General features: G+C 40.0%; 1 protein-coding gene across 2 annotated transcripts in view; it reads right to left on the reverse strand.

The window, feature by feature from the left end:
• The window catches only part of FIG4 (FIG4 phosphoinositide 5-phosphatase), a 137,864-nt gene that overhangs the window by 88,274 nt on the left and 32,614 nt on the right, over positions 1-16,976 (reverse strand). For both annotated transcript variants that reach the window (XM_058658983.1, XM_058659029.1), the window contains 3 exons: positions 7,676-7,832; positions 2,611-2,661; positions 57-205 (listed from right to left, as the gene is read on the reverse strand). In XM_058658983.1, coding sequence (XP_058514966.1) covers positions 57-205; positions 2,611-2,661; positions 7,676-7,832 — 357 coding nt within the window. The remainder of the gene's footprint in view (positions 1-56; positions 206-2,610; positions 2,662-7,675; positions 7,833-16,976) is intronic.

Here is a 16,976-nt window from a genome sequence, read left to right on the forward strand (position 1 = left end):
ATGCTATCTCTTCCAGGCCACAGCAACACAGAATAAACACAATGAAGACCACCTACCGCTTCCACCCTGTGTGATTAACCCTTCATCTTCAAAGATGTCAAAACTCTCCTGGCGAGTCTGGGTTGTTTCTGACTTTAACATCTCCAGGGGCATCCGCAAGACAGTGAGATTATACTGAAGTGAGTGGGATAAATCGTAGCTGTAACTGAGAACAGAATTGAAATTTAAGAATTAAAGAGCAAAACATACTTCACAGCCTTGGCTCCCATATGGAATAAAACCTGTGAACTAAATTATTTAGGCACCTGTTACTTTACTGAGAAGAACTGTTCGAACGAGCACCGTAAGACATAGCACTATATGAACACAATTGCAAATTTAAAATTTATTTGAGGACTTAGATATTTGCATATTACAATATACATAAAACACAAAATAGTTAACCTACATTGATTTTTTTTTTTTTTTGCTTCACAGTGATATAAGTCCATGGTGTTGTGCAAGGGAACTACACTTTCAGGTATATATGAATGAGGTTTGCTAGATGCTTCAACATCCACTGTAACAGAGCGTGGTTCTGTACCCTAGCTTGCCGAGGAACAAAAATAACTATTAATTATTAATGGATGTATTTCAAGTAAATGTAATAACATAGGAATAGGCAATTAACATAGGCCATTGCAGTGAAACATGTCTTAGGACCATAACTGCCCTTCCAAACAGTCTAATAATCTCTGTATAGATAAGATTATTTTGGGCCAAAAGAAACCTGTTACGATTCTGATATCATAACATTAATCATCCTACAAGTACTTCTAGCTATAAATTTTTTGGTAGAGAATTTCAGAAAGTACATTATAGATTTATGCAAATTTTTATTTTAAATATCTGAGTCATATTTTAAAATGGCTACAAATTCATCTGAAAGGTAATATGGAAATTATTATTCCTTACTTATATAATTTGATTAAAATTGATTTCTATGTCATCTGTAAACTTTAATATTACCACATTTGCTGGGTGGATCAGCTCATTTTGATAGCATCTAATTTCAAAAGAATGAAACTGTATTATGAAGTTTGAGTCTGACTTTTGGCAATCCTTCCAGTTTATTTATTTATTTTTATTTTTTTATTGGAAAGGCAGATATACAGAGAGGAGGAGACAAAGAGAGAAAGACCTTCTATCCACTGATTTACTCCCTAAGTGGCTGCAATGACTGGAGCTGTGCCAATCTGAAGCCAGGAGTCAGGAGTTTCCTCTGGGTCTCCCATGTGGGTGCAGGGTCCCAAGGCTTTGGGCCATTTTCAACTGCTTTCCCAAGCCACAGGCAGGGAGCTGGATGACAAGCAGAGCTGCCAGGATTAGAACTGGCGCCCATATGGGATCCCAGCACGTGTAAGGCCAGGACTTTAGCCACCAGGCTACCATGCCAGGCCCAATTCTTCCTGTTTAAAATAATGGCTTTATTCTAGTTGAGTCCTAACAAATTAGAAAAACCTTTTAATATCCTGCTTATAAGACACACAAACTTTAACCTACATAGTTTTGCTTATGGAATAACGTGATTAGAGCACTCAGTGGAAGCACAAAGCCTTCCTCTCCGGCCTCATTACTACAATTCAAAGAATTTGAGTTTCACCTCAGTGACAACATGATACACCCTGTAGAACAGACATGTTTTCCTTTATCTCATTAAGAAATGTCAACTATGTGAATAAAAGGGCAAAGTACCCTGTCAGTCTGCAACACTCGTAGCTGCAATTGCTCAGGGTCTTCTTTCAGTCCTTTGTGACTCAAGTTCTTACTGCTGCATGCTACCATCTGCTCTATTCCTTTGGTTAGCTATGCTAGCTGACAGAATTTTCCATCTAGTGCAGTCACTGCATCCACCAGACCTACATATCAGTCATTTCAATGCACGTGTAATACTTGACTATAACAATCTTGGTTTATTTGCTTTTTCTTCAATTGCAAATATTTGATTTGCTCCTGGATCGGCTGGTGTTCTTATTTGAGCTATCACTGATAGGGAAGGCACAAATATCTCTTTACTAGCTGATTCATATTTTCCCTCCTGATTAATTTTTAGGACATACTGTCATAGGAGCTTAATGCTACATTCCTCTTCAGAAAACTATTAATTTACAACGCCCCCAACAGTACACTGGTATTACCACAGTTCTTCCTCTTTGGAAGTTAGTGTTACTGACTTTTACCACACTATTAACTGAAAATTCAGCTGTGAAACTGTTGCAACTCTGTGGTAGAAGCTAAATGTAAATTTCAATTTGAGATTAAAAAACACAAAATGAGAATGTTTCTTTAAAATTCATTATATTGTATTCAAGACAAACACTATTTTTTTATAGTGAGAATAAATATTAATTTATCCATTTCAACATGCATATATAGACTTTTTAAAGGAACAAATAATTGTGTTTGCATGCTTTCAGATGAACTAATTTGGCCTGTTTTTAAAAATAGAGGAAGTACTATTTGTATTCTTTGATTCTACTTTTACCTCCTGAAAGTAACATAAACAGTTACATGAACAAAAATAAAAAGTAACATAAACAGTTACATGAACAAAACTAAGCTTAAACTCACCTAAAGTAAAAATTGCTAGACAGGTCCACATTTTGAAATATTCGAAGATACCTTAAGAACAAAAGCAGAGCATGTTACATTCATGCAATACCATGAGCTGAGCATTCCTAGTCTGAAACTCTGAATGATGCCGGAAATGCTTCAAAGTTTTGGCCTATTTTGGATTTCTGGGTTTTTAAATAAGGTATACTCAACTGGTAAGATCTATGCCCCAATACCCAAAACTAAAAACTCTGAAACCCTTCTGGTCATAAGCATCTGGAGTAAAGGCTACTCGAACTCTGTCTTCCTTCACAGTTTAACATAGTTACTCATTTTTCCTGGTAAATACACTCACGAAAGCTCAGGAAGTCCAACTGTACCTGGGACACGAACTTCTCAAACAACTCCAAGTGTGTAGTGTATCCCTCCCCAAGCCCTGAACTCCAGAGGAGGCCTGCTGCTCAACAGTGATCACAGCAGTGAGAGGCGAGCCATCCCTGGAGCATGCATGGGACAGAAGCATACCCTGCTTTAGCTTTTGCAATGTGCTTTGTAATTGCCCCAAAAAATAAAGACAGAAGTGCCAAAAAAAAAAAAAAAAAAAAAAAAAAGCAAAATATCTGAGGGTCACCATCATTTTTTAGTTGAGATGTCTTTAAGGCGGAAAAAAAAGTGTACAAAATGTTAGAAATCTATGTATTTAACCCCCAGGTTTAATAAATGTTCACATTTTTGTAAGTTCAGTTCAACATTATTAAGATGATATCACTGAAACATTCTAAGGGTTAGCATCCCCGTTAGGATACCCTCCACCCCAGCCCCGACACACACACACACACACACACACACAAGCAATCATTTTCCTGGTAAGGATATGAACCCTCGCAGGACACATGCTCTTAGTTTTATCACATCACAGAGATCTCTAAATAACTGTAGGGGCTAGTATTGTGGCATAGTGCGTTAAACCACACCCTGCAACACTAACATCCTATACAAATGCTGGTTCACATCCCAGCTGCTTCACTTCTAATCCTAGGAGAGCATCAGAGAATGAAGTCCCTGTGAGAGAACTGAGAATTGAGTCCCTGTGTTCATGAGGGAGACCCAGATACAACTGCAGACTCCAGGCTTTTGTCTGGGCCAGACCTGCACCAGTGGCAATTCAGAGAGTGGACTAGCGAGTGGAGGATCTCTCTCTGTCTCCCTGTGTTTCCTCCTCTTGCTATGTTGACTTAACCTTCAAATTAATAGATCTTTGAAAAACACTTTTTAAAAATAAATAACCCCAAGAAACTGTTCAACCCATCTGGACAATAAGTAGCTGGACTCTATGCTTGGTATGTTTGCAAGGAAAGAATCTTGATTGAATTTTAACTGTAATACTGCATCAAGGTGGAGGAATCCACCAGGGGGAGGGGAGGGAGAAGGGTGGGGGGATTCCCAGAGCCTATGAAACTGTCACATAATGCAAAATAATTAATAAAAAAAAAAAAGAAATCAATGGCAACGACTCAAAAACACAAGATCATGCAGGATACTTGCTCACCATGGTCTCTCACAATTTATAAGTACTTCCCTGTGCAAATCTGTAAGATGCTTGTAAGTGATCCTATGAAGTAAATATGCAAATATGGCTCCTCACACAGTAACACCAACCTTCCCTGGGCTCATGGAGACCAATAGGCGAGTGACAGTGAAAGCAGGACCCAAGTTCAGGCTTGATCCCAAGGCAACAATGACCTTGGCTCAAGGTCAGGTGGCGTAGCAGCAAAGGTGCTGATGTCATGCCACAGGACGTTGAGTTGGGGTTGCTTAAAAACACTTCATCCAAGATTAAGCCTGGTCTTCATATCAGCATTGGACCAAAGCAGAGGTCATGTGCTTTTAGCTGTAGAGAGAAGGGAAACTCAGAAGCAGAAATTGTGTTGAGCTACACAAGATCTTTCAAGTCTAAATCCAATCCGCTGTGGGGGGAGGGTGGGGAGCAGGGATGGGGGGAATGCAATGTAATTAATTTTAAAAAATGAAATGCAATAAAAATATGTTTTAAAAAAAGTCTAAAAAAATAAAATAAAATAAATAACCCATAGCAATACATTGTGTGATTACAGTATCTATATAATGATGGGTGTTTGGCTTAGGAGTTAAGATGCTGGTTAGGATGTCCATGTCACAATTTGGAATACTGAGGGTCAACTTCCATTTTAGGTCTCATTCTAACTTCCGGTTAATGTGGATCTTGGAGGAGACAAGCAGGAAATGAGGGCTCATATAGCTGGGTCCCTGCCATCCACCCTGCTGGATTTGGCCAGGCCCAGCTGATGCAGGCATTTGGGGATTGAACTAACATGTGGAGTGTGTTCTCATGCTTACTCTCTCTCTCTCAAATCAATACTAATTTTTAAATACAATACTTCCATAAATCATTTCAAACTTTGACAATTGCCCTACAACTCACTTTTTCACTCAATTTTTAAATCTAGCTATGTTGAAATCTATACATTTAATTTGTTCTTTTTTTCTTTTTGAAGATTTGTCCTTTTTTTTTTAATGGAAAGGCAATTCACAGAGAGAAGAAGAGACAGACAGATCCTCCATCCATTGGTTCACTCCCCAAGTGGCCACAACAGCTGGAGGAGCCAGGAGCCAGGTGCTTCCTCGGGGTCTCCCACACAAGTGGAGGGTCCCAAGGCTTTGGCCCATCCTGTACTGTTTTCCCCAGTCACAAGCAGTGAGCTAGACGGAAAATGGAGGAGCCTGGACATTAACCAGGGCCGATGTGTGATCCTAGTGGTTGCAAGGTGAGGATTCAGCCATTAGGCCACTGTCCTGGTTCCTAATTTGTTCATTTTAATTGATGCACGGTCATGATGCATTACATGGCATATTTTATTTACTCATTCCTCTACTGAGAGACCATTGGATTTTGTGTAGTCTTCCATTATATGTTTAGTGCATGTTTTCTTGCACACATAGCTCAGAGTTTCTCTAGGGCACATGCATACCAGCAGAACAACTGAGTTGTAGAGAATACACATTTTCTCAGTTTTGCCAGAATGTGTAAAATTGCCCTAAGTGGCTAAAATAATATCACTCCAACTCACAGTGTGTAGTTCATTTATACTCATCCTGTGTAATTCATTGCCCACATCACTTCAAACGTTTGACGACAGCAGATGCGTTCATAATTCCCAACCTGACTAATGAGAATTGAATGGTGCCACTTGAAATAGCTCTTGAAATAGAATCAGAATGTCTTCCATGCTGTTCCTAACGTGTAACAATTTATCAGCTGGACCACTAATCTTTTACTAATTGGTACAAATTCTTCACATTTTCTATGATATGTTACAAATACCTGCTTTCAGACTGCAGTTTCTCCTCTGAAATCTGTCTAGTTGTGAAGATATTTTTACCTTGATAGTATCAAATTCAGCATTGCTTGCCTAAATATTTCTACATTTTTTTAAATTTCGCTAATGATATCCTCTACCAAGGTTCATAAAAACATTTTTTTCTTGAGATTTTCTTTGTAGAATTGCTTCTTAACGTTGTCAGAGATTGGACTCTAACTTGATTTTTATTCAAATGGAAAGCGTAGGTCTTTGTAATGACTATTCTATCATATTTCGGTTTCTGTAATAAAACATATCCTTTTCCAAGAGTTTCTCAACTAAGTTCATTAATCATTGCCAATGCCTCCAACAACAGCAAAATGGTCTTCCTATAGTTTGCTGATCGTCTAAATTACTATAAACCTAACTGTCTGGATGCCCTGATCCCTTCCTCCTTTTCTTTTTAAAACACTTTAAGTTCTAGGAAAACACCTAGGCCTGTGGATGGCCTGAGGCAGACCTGGATAGCTAACAGGCCTCAGCGCTTACACAGAAACAACAGGAAAGTGCCCTTGTGAAGACAGATAGAATGGGTCACTTCTTATCCAACAAGCTCTCAAGCTGGTGTCAACAGACCATCTCAGTTCTCCTAGCCACTAAGGTAGTAGGACAGCAGGACAGCAGGGAGTGCTGTACTCCACCTCTTCCCTTCTCCCCCACATTGCCACCCCAGACACAGCTCACTCACTCTGCCTCCCCTCCATGACCCTCTCTGTCCCAGCCAGGGGCCCATGTGGGTCTGCACTACCCATTCCCCACCTCTGCAATGAACATGAAAAATTAATGATTCTCTCATGAAATAGAAAAATGAAATTTTTTTTGGAAAAAGAAATAAATAATGTCACTTTTTCTATCATTGTTAGTGATAAGGTTGACCATTTAACCATGTCTGCTTTTCTTTTCCTTATAAGAACATTATCCTTTATAAATATTAGAGATCAATAGTTTCTTTTTTTTTAAAGGTTTATTTTATTTTTATTACAAAGTCAGATATAAGAGAGGAGGAGAGATAGAAAGGAAGTGGAGCTGCTGGGATTAGAACCAGTGACCATATGGGATCCCGGTGCATTCAAGGCGAGGACCTTAGCCACTAGGCCACGCCGCCGGGCCCGAGATCAATAGTTTCTTAGGTTTATATGTATGAATGAATATTCCATTCTTCAATAACCTCTCACAGAATGTCTTGAGGTTTTAACATTTTATTTATTTATTTAAGAAACAGAGAAAGAAATGCATTCACAGAGAAAGGTGGGGAGCAGGAGCTCCCGACCACTGGTTCACTCCCCAAACGTCCTCCACAGCCAGTACCGTGCCAGGGCCGAAGCCAGGAGCTGGGAACTGAACTCAGCTTTTCCCATGTGGGTGACAAGGACTCACTCACTGAGCCATTCCCACTGTCTTTCAGAGTCTGCACTAACAGGAAGCTGGAGTTGGGTGCCAGGAATCAGACCAAAGCACACCAATATGGGCGAGATGCATTCATGTTAACAGGCTGAACACTCACCCTTCACCCTACTGGATTTAACAGCCACTGTGGTCCTTGCCTGACTCGGCTGTTATAGTGGGGGGCTGTAAAACCCTTAAACAAACATTGCCAGTGGCTGAGTCAGCACTTGACCTTTTTACAGAACCTTGACAGTTTTGTTCTACCCCATTGAAAGCAAGCAGTTCCCATAAGAACTTACCTAGCTTCATCGGGATGAGTAATCCGTACAGAATCATTGGGTATGTAGATCATATTTGTATCTTCAATCTTGTATATTGCATGACCTCCAATATCTGCCATCTTCCTCCTTTTAGTAATTAACACAATATAGTACCCTTCTAAAAACCTGACAAACCCTATGGAACAAAAGGAAAAATAAAGCTTAATAAACTTAATAATACATTTGGATACAGATTTCCAATGCCAAAAATGTACACATTTCCTACTTTGTTGGTTTTAGACTTTATAGCCACATAAATGTTCAGTTGTCTTACAATCATTCTCGAGACATATCTTTTCACTAACATTTATCTCACTTAAAATATTACTTTAAACAACTTCTAGTCATTCTTTTTAGTCTCACTCCAAATAGGATTGAGGGACTTTAAACAACAAAACATATGGGATACTTCAAAAGTGCATAAAAAGAAGAGAAGTGAAATTTAAGTTTATTGGGCTGGGCACTTAGCCTAACAGTTAAGACACCAGCTAAGCTGCCTGTATCCAGCATCAGGGTATTTGGTTTCCTACCTGGCTCTGGCTCCTGACTCTTTCCTGTCAATGCAGACCTGGGAAGGCAGCTCTAATGGCTTAAGTAATTAAGTAACTGCGTTCCTGCCACCCACATGGGAGACCTGGTCTCAATGGCTAAATCCTCACTTTGCAAGTGACAGGATCCTAAATGGGTGCAAGTTTGTATCCCAGATGCTCCACTTCCTTTCCAGCTCCCTGCTTGTGGCCTGGGAAAGTAGTAAAACATGGCCCAAAGCCTTGAGACCCTGAACCTGCACCCACATGGGAGACCTGGAAGAAGCTCCTGACTTCAGATCGGATAAGTTCAGCTCTGGCTGTTGAAGTCACTTGGGGAATGAGCCAGTGGATGGAATATCTTTCTCTCTGTCTCTCCTTCTCGCCATAAATCTGAGCTGTCTTTCCAATAAAAATAAATAAATCAAAATTTTTTCTTGCATATAAGTGCTTGCACATTCTCTCTCTCTCTCTCTCTCTCTCTCTCTCTCTCTCACACACACACACACACACACACACACACACACACACACACACTTATCAAGCCTAGGATCCTGTGGTATAGATCTGTGTTCTAGAATTGGCAAATACCTATTGTCTATGTCTTCTTGTTCTAAGCCAACCAAAACGAGAAACTAGTAATTGAATATATTAACATAAATGAATTGAAATCTATAATGAAATGTTAAACCGTGGGGGTTTAACAGGTACGGGCCCCAGGAGTCGCCGCCCGAAAGCTCCCAATAACCAGGTCAGAGGCTGCAAAAGCAAGAGGGATTTTATTGACGTTCGCGAACGGGCTCCCACTCTGCAAGGAGAAGAAGCCCCGATGTCCAGGGGTACAGGCATTTTATACTGCGAGCTCAGCACACTTGCTGGGTTTGGTACAAATTTTATGACCTTAGTCTGGCACCAGCTCAGGGCCCTCCAGCCTCATTTCCTCGGACTAAGGAATTTACTTATCAGGAGATAGAAACTTAGGCCCTCTTCCCATTGTCAGGCCCAGCATGGCCATTCCCCTACCTTTAATCTGATCTCGCCAAGCAGGATACAGAAGCAGAAAAAGCATTAACCCTTACTTTTCTCTTTCAAAAAGCTGTCTTGAGGATTATATGGGCTGTGTGACTAGGAAAACAAATTCTAGTAAAGAAAAAAAAATTTGTCTTTTAGAGATCCACAAAACACTTTGGAAAATAATGTTCACTTATGCTTCTTCTTGGAGACAAGCCAAAATAAGGAGGAGAAAATGAGAAGGGAAAAAAGCTGATGACAAACTCATAAAGAGCAAGTTAAGAGAAGCAGTTATTCCTTTTAAGAGATAAAACTTACAGAAGTAAGGCTCCTGGAAGCAGCATTTAAAAAAAAAACTGAAGAGAAACCAATTGTGTTTAAGTACTAAATATTTCCAAAATAAATTAGCTTTCCTTTTATTCTTTCTAAACATTTATTTTTATATGAAATTCTCTGCAGTAATTGCTCTCAACCTGTATTCCAATTGAACTTTAATTTGATGCTACTAGTTCCAATCTGTTTGTATCATTCTATATTTCCTTTCATGATTTGTGAGAAGTCAAGCACACAGCATAAAAGCAACTTTCAGCTTCAAGCACAAATGTTTACAATGCACTACAAACGAAATTATAGCACTTCTGCATCATATCGCTCTCAGGAACCCAAGCGACACCGCCAACATCACATCCCAAGGCCCATTCTTTGGTGTTTCTGTTGTCAGTGGGTCTTCCATGTATCTCGTAAAGTGTTGTTTTAGAAAACATCTTAGCCTCCGCCCTATTTTATCAAAAAGCTCCTTCAACCTGTTAGGTTGAAAGAGCATCTCTGACAGCCGACACGGAAAGAGAAAGGACATAGCCCTGAAAGAGTGGGGACGGTGACTGAGCTGAGAGTAGTCAGGACTGCAGACCAGCAGCTGCCCAGCAAGGCCACCAGGTACTGCGATTTCATGATGGATGCTCAAGATCCTGTCAGGTGAGCTCCAAAATGCCCTACTGGCGCCAAACTGCAATGGAGCAGAGAAGGAATTAGCAGGATGGTTACAGGACTTGAATAATCCATAGCCTTTAAAGTGCTTAATACTCAATATATGGCCTCAGGATGAATAGCTGGCCCAGGAATTTCAGTCATGTAAACAAACTGAGGGTAAGGGTTTAGAATCTGATTTTTTTTCTTTTTTTTATTATTATTTATTATTTTTAATTCATTAATTACATTGTATTATGTGACACAGTTTCATAGGTACTTGGATTCTCCCCACCCCTCCCCAAACCCTCCCACCATGGTGGATTCCTCCGCCTTGTTGCATAACCACAGCTCAAGTTCAGTTGAGATTCCTCCATTGCAAGCATATACCAAACATAGAGTCCAGCATCTTATTGTCCAGTCAAGTTCAACGGCTTCTTAGGTATACCCTCTCTGGTCTGAAGACAGAGCCAGCAGAGTATCATCCCAGTCAATTAAAAGCTCCAACATACCATCAGCAAAAATTTACATCATTATGGAATTAATTGACATAGTAATGAGTAACCAATATGTTAAAAGTAAATGCGAGATCTTAACCACTTTCTGTGACCAATGAGGTACCACCTAACGCCAGTAAGACTGGCGCACATGAATAAAAGCACCAACAACACTTGTTGGCGAGGTTGTGGGGAAACAGGAACCCTACTCCACTGCTGGTGGGGCTGCAGGCTGGTACAGCCTCTATGGAAATCAGTATGGAGAACATTCAAACAACTCAAAATCAACAAACCGTATGATCCAGCAATAGCACTCCTAGGAATATATCCAGAACACTTGTTTTATGAGAAACCAACATGCACCCCTATCTTCATAGCAGCACAATCAGCAATTGCAAAACCATGGAAGCAGCCGAAATGCCCATCAGCAGAGGATTGGATAAGAAAGCTATGGTTCATCTACTCCATGGAATACTACTCAGCTATTAAAGAAAACAAAATGCAGTTCTTTGTGGCCAAATGGGCCCAACTGGAAACCATTATGCTAAGGGAAATGAGCCAATCCCAAAAGGTTAAATACCACATGTTTGCCTTAATTTAAGATGATATGATGTTATGTATAACATGCTATGTTATGTATATGTTGTGTAGAATCTGATTTTAAGATTTACAGCCTGAACTATATGTTAGTAATGATATAGAGGAACTAGGTGGGGGGGGGGGAACTTGGGGAGGGGATAAGGGAATATGGAACTGTATCATAAAATGATAATAAAATGTTAAAAAAAAAAAAAAGATCTATAGCCTGGCCCAGAATGGGACATAGGCTGGTTTGCATATTTACTACTAGATTTATACACTGAGTTACATGTGGACAAGCTACATTAAATCTTCCACAGTAGTTTGTATACTGGTAATATATTAGGGGAAAAGGCAGTCTTTTATTAAATGGAAAACTATTGTTCTAGCCATTTTGTACAAGCATTATTCTGACAACTCGACTAGATATTTCTCAAAGTATTTTGTGTTTTATGATTCAGTATCCTTTACTATTTATAAAATAGTACTGGGAAAAATATAAACTTTTACTAACTTTGTGTTAACTTTTCACTAGTTCTAAATAGTATCTACATGGTTAAACCAGAATGCATTCATGCATTACCATAAAAATAACATTCAGTTAATGTATTACTATGTCAATTTACTTATAGGCTCAGTGACTTTCCCATCCAAAAACAGTCTCAAACCCAAGAGTTCTCTAAGAAAGATGGCAAAGGGGCCCGGCGGCGTGGCCTAGCGGCTAAAGTCCTCGCCTTGAAAGCCCCGGGATCCCATATGGGCGCCGGTTCTAATCCCGGCAGCTCCACTTCCCATCCAGCTCCCTGCTTGTGGCCTGGGAAAGCAGTCGAGGACGGCCCAATGCATTGGGACACTGCACCCGCATGGGAGACCCGGAAGAGGTTCCAGGTTCCCGGCATCGGATCGGCACAGCACCGGCCTGTTGCGGCTCACTTGGGGAGTGAATCATAGGACGGAAGATCTTCCTCTCTGTCTCTCCTCCTCTGTGTATATCTGGCTGTAATAAAATGAATAAATCTTTAAAAAAAAAAAAAAGAAAGATGGCAAAGAAGACACCTTTAAGAACATTACCTTACAGGAAACATGGAGACACCTCCATCCTAACCCAGAGTTTATTTACTAACATTTGTGTGTAAGATAGCATCTATAGGGGCTGGCGCAGAGGCAAAAGCAGGCTAATCCTCCATCTGTGGCACGAGCATCCAATACAGGTGTTGGTTCGTGTCCCAGCTGCTCCACTTCTGATCCAGTTTCCTGCTTATGACCCAGGAAGGCAGTGGAGAATGGCTCAAGGACTTGAGCCTCTACACCTAACTGGGAGACCCAGAAAGAAGCTCCTGGCTCCTGAGTTTGAATCAACTCAGCTCTGGCCATTGTGGCCATTTGGGGAGTGAACCAACCAATGGGAAACCTGTGTCTTTTTCACTCTTTGTAAAATCTGCCTTCCAGTATAACATGTTATGTTATGTATGTTATATGTTGTGTATAAACTAAAATTGAAATGTCAATGAGGTTGTCACAGAAGATGGTTAAGAACTCGCATTTACTTTTAACATATTGGTTACTCATTACTATGTCAATTAATTCCATAATGATGTAAATTTTTGCCGATGGTATGGTGGAGCTTTTAATTGACTGGGATGATACTCTGCTGGCTCTGTCTTCAGACCAGAGAGGGTATACCTAAGAAGCCGTTGAACTTGACTGGACAATAAGATGCTGGACTCTATGTTTGGTATATGCTTGCAATGGGGGAATCTCAACTGAACTTGAGCTGTGGTTATGCAACAAGGTGGAGGAATCCACCATGGTGGGATGTTTTGGGGAGGGGTGGGGAGAATCCAAGTACCTATGAAACTGTGTCACATAATATAATGTAATTAATGAATTAAAAATAATAAATAATAAAAAAATCTGCCTTCCAAATGAAAATAAATGAATCTTTAAAAATAATTGTATCAGAAGCTTCTGTACAGCAAGGGAAACAATCAACAAAGTAAAAAAGCAACCCACAGAATGGGAGAAGATCTTTGCACACTACACAGGTGATAGGGGGCTAATCTCCAGGATATACAAAGATCTCCAGAACAACCAACACACCAAAACAAACCAACCACTGAAGAAGTGGGCACAGGAAATGGGCAGACATTTCACAAAGGAATAAACCCAAATGGCAAACAAACATATGAAAAAATGCTCAAGTTCCCTGGCAATAAGGAAAATCTAAACTAAGACAACAATGAGGTACCACCTAACATCAGTAGGATGGCACACATACAAAAAACCGCCAACAACACTGGCTGGCAAGGATGCGGGGAAAAGGGTACCCTACTCCACTGCTGGTGGGGCTGCAGGCTGGTACAGCCTCTATGGAAATCAGTATGGAGAACATTCAAACAGCTGAAAATCAGCATACCATATGATCCAGCAATAGCACTCCTAGGAATATATCCAGAACACTTGTTTTATGAGAAACCAACATGCACCCCTATCTTCATAGCAGCACAAACAATAATTGCAAAAACTTGGAAGCAGCCGAAATGCCCATCAGCAGAGGATTGGATAAGAAAGCTATGGTTCATCTACTCCATGGAATACTACTCAGCTATTAAAGAAAACAAAATGCAGTTCTTTGTGGCCAAATGGGCCCAACTGGAAACCATTATGCTAAGGGAAATGAGCCAATCCCAAAAGGTTAAATACCACATGTTTGCCTTAATTTAAGATGAAATGATGTCAATCCAGAAAATAGTACCTGTATATTGTAATACTACTTAAACCTCAAACAGCCTGTATCTAACACAATAAGATAATGTGATGTAATCTATGAATCAACAATCAATGTGAGTCAGACTGCTTATGATCTACATCAAAGAACTGTAAAACCTAATATACTTTTTTATTTATTTATTATTTTTAATTCATTAATTACATTGTATTATGTGACACAGTTTCATAGGTACTTGGATTCTCCCCACCCCTCCCCAAACACTCCCACCATGGTGGATTCCTCCACCTTGTTGCATAACCACAGTTCAAGTTCAGTTAAAACCTAATATACTTTTAATACCCTAGGTTATTCCGTAATGGGGAGGGAGAGCAGAGAAATCTTCCATCACCCTAGAATGTGTGAGGAAGACGTGAAGTATAACCTATCAGGATCATAACTGGTAACTCATAGACAACAAACTTGAATCAGCATTAGACAACAGTTAAACTACAAAGGCATATAGGGGGAATCAGGAGCAATCCTGACAACCTCTTAACAGGAGGTCATACGTATGGAGCGGGCGGAGGAGACCCCAGAGTGTCTCAGGCGGACAGGAAGAGGCTTGTATCCCAATCCTGAAGACTCCTGGATCCTCACCAAGGACTATCAGTACGAGCACTAAGGACTACATCCCAACTGCGAAGAGACCACGGGGAATTGGAGTGCCTTCAGAGGCCGAGAACTCAGAGGTCACCCACCCCCATTTGGATCTACCACATGGGATAGAAGAAGCCCAAATCCTGCCTTGCAGAACCAAGGTCATCAGAACGACAACCAGGAGTACTGAGCAGTCCACAGAAACAGAATACTAGACTTCCTTCAGGACTAGGGAGGGGAGCTTTCTCTGGTCCTTGCCTGGATCCAACTTTGGGTCCCCACCCTCTCTGGCAATGACCATCAGGATCGCTTCAGAGACCCCTCAAAACAAACAAACAAACAAACAAACAAACAAACAAAAAATATAGAATAGATAGAACAACAAGGAAAGCTTAGAATCAGACAGGAAACGTCAGCAGGGATGCACTTATACCTCACTGGGTGGGAAACAAAGATTAGTTACTCCTCACTAGGGTATTGAAGATTTCTCTGCACACCCCTCCTAAAACTGTTCACCTAATCTGCTGACATATGTCTTCTTAGAGTTATAGAGTTAGACTACCCAAAAAACAGCCAGGTTCAGCAAAATCATGCTTCAACGCTACAAACTGCTACATACTAAAATTAAAATAGACACGAGACAGCTGAATAGTACCCTATAGCCATTTTAAGGTGTATAGAAGCCGGTTGTATATAAACTAATAATTGAAATGTCAATGAAGAAGTCACAGGATGTGGTTCAGAACCTGCATTCTTTTTTTTTTTCTTTTAACATATTGGTTACTCAATACCATGTCAATTAATTCCATAACGTTATAAATTGTTACTGATGTTATGTTGGTGCTTTTAATTGGTAAGGATGATATTCTGCCAGCTCTACCTTCAGACCAGAGATGGTCTCCCCAAGAAACTGTTGAACTTATCTGGACAATAAGATGTTGGACTTTATGCTTGGTAAATGCTTGCAATGAAAGAATCTCAACTGAATTTGAACTGTGGTAATGCAACAAGGTGGAGGAATCCACCATGGGGGCAGGGGTTGGGGAGGGGTGAGGGGAATCCCAGTGCCTATAAAACTGTGTCACATAATGCAATGTAAGCAATAAAATTTTTTTTTAATTTCAAGTTGAAAAAAACATAAACACAATAATATCTATTACAAAATTGGTCATCAGCTGATTCAAATAAAGCTTTTTGTTTTACAAGACTGCTTGCACGACATTAAAAATGAGGCTGGCGTTGTAGTGTAGCAGGTTAGTGCTAGTTCATCTCCTAGTTGTTCCTGTTACAATCCAGCTCCCTGATAAAGACCTGGGGGAAGAATCAGAGCACGGCTCATCTGGGTCCCTACTACTCACTACCCCGGGATGAAACTCCATCCCAGTCCTGGCCATTGCAGCCATCCGGAGAATATACTAGAAAAATGGAAGCTATTTCCCTATCTTTCCCTGTCTCTCTGTAACTCTTTCAGATACTTTCTTAAAAAGTCAAGAAATATTGCCAAAAGCAAACATGTCAAGAACAAGAAAAATGACCAAAGTGCCATGAAAACAGAACAGTCTTCATAGCTAGTTAATGTAAAGGCAAACAGTCCCAAGACAACTCCAGAATACCCAAGGGCAGCTATTTTTTTTTCCATGAATTATTGATAAGCCTTTATTATCACAGTTGTTTTTGCTTTTCATCTCTCAAGTTGGCATTATTTTATCCTTTGTGTTTAGCTGTTCCTTCTGCATTATTTTTTTTATATATTTTTATTAATATTTTGCATTATGTGACAGTTTCATAGGCTCTGGGAATCCCCCCACCCCTCCCCCTCCCCTCCCCCCCCCTCCCCCCTGGTGGATTCCTCCACCTTGATGCAGTATTACAGTTCAAATTCAATCAAGATTCTTTCCTTGCAAACATATACCCAGCATAGAGTCCAGCTACTTATTGTCCAGATGGGTTGAACAGTTTCTTGGGGAGACCATTTCTGGTCCGAAGTCAGAGCTGGTATAATATCATCACAGTCAATTAAGAGTCCCAATATAACATCAACAGCAATTTGCAATATTATGGAATTGACTTGGTTTTGAGTAACCAGTATGTTAAAAAAAAAAAAAAAACAAGTCCTAACCACAACCTATGATTAGCTCATTGACATTTCAATTTTAGTTTATATACAGGACCGGACCAGCTAAGGGCAGCTATTTTTAAACAGAATTCAATAACTGATCTTACTTTCTTACACTTAATCATCAAAGAAGTTTCAATTTTGAATAGTAAACCCTGGTTCATGAGGCATTCAATATTATCTACACCTTAGGAAATTTCCATCCAAAATACTATAG

This window comes from Ochotona princeps, chromosome 1 (assembly GCF_030435755.1).
Source record: "Ochotona princeps isolate mOchPri1 chromosome 1, mOchPri1.hap1, whole genome shotgun sequence".
NCBI classification, from domain to species: Eukaryota; Metazoa; Chordata; class Mammalia; order Lagomorpha; family Ochotonidae; genus Ochotona; species Ochotona princeps.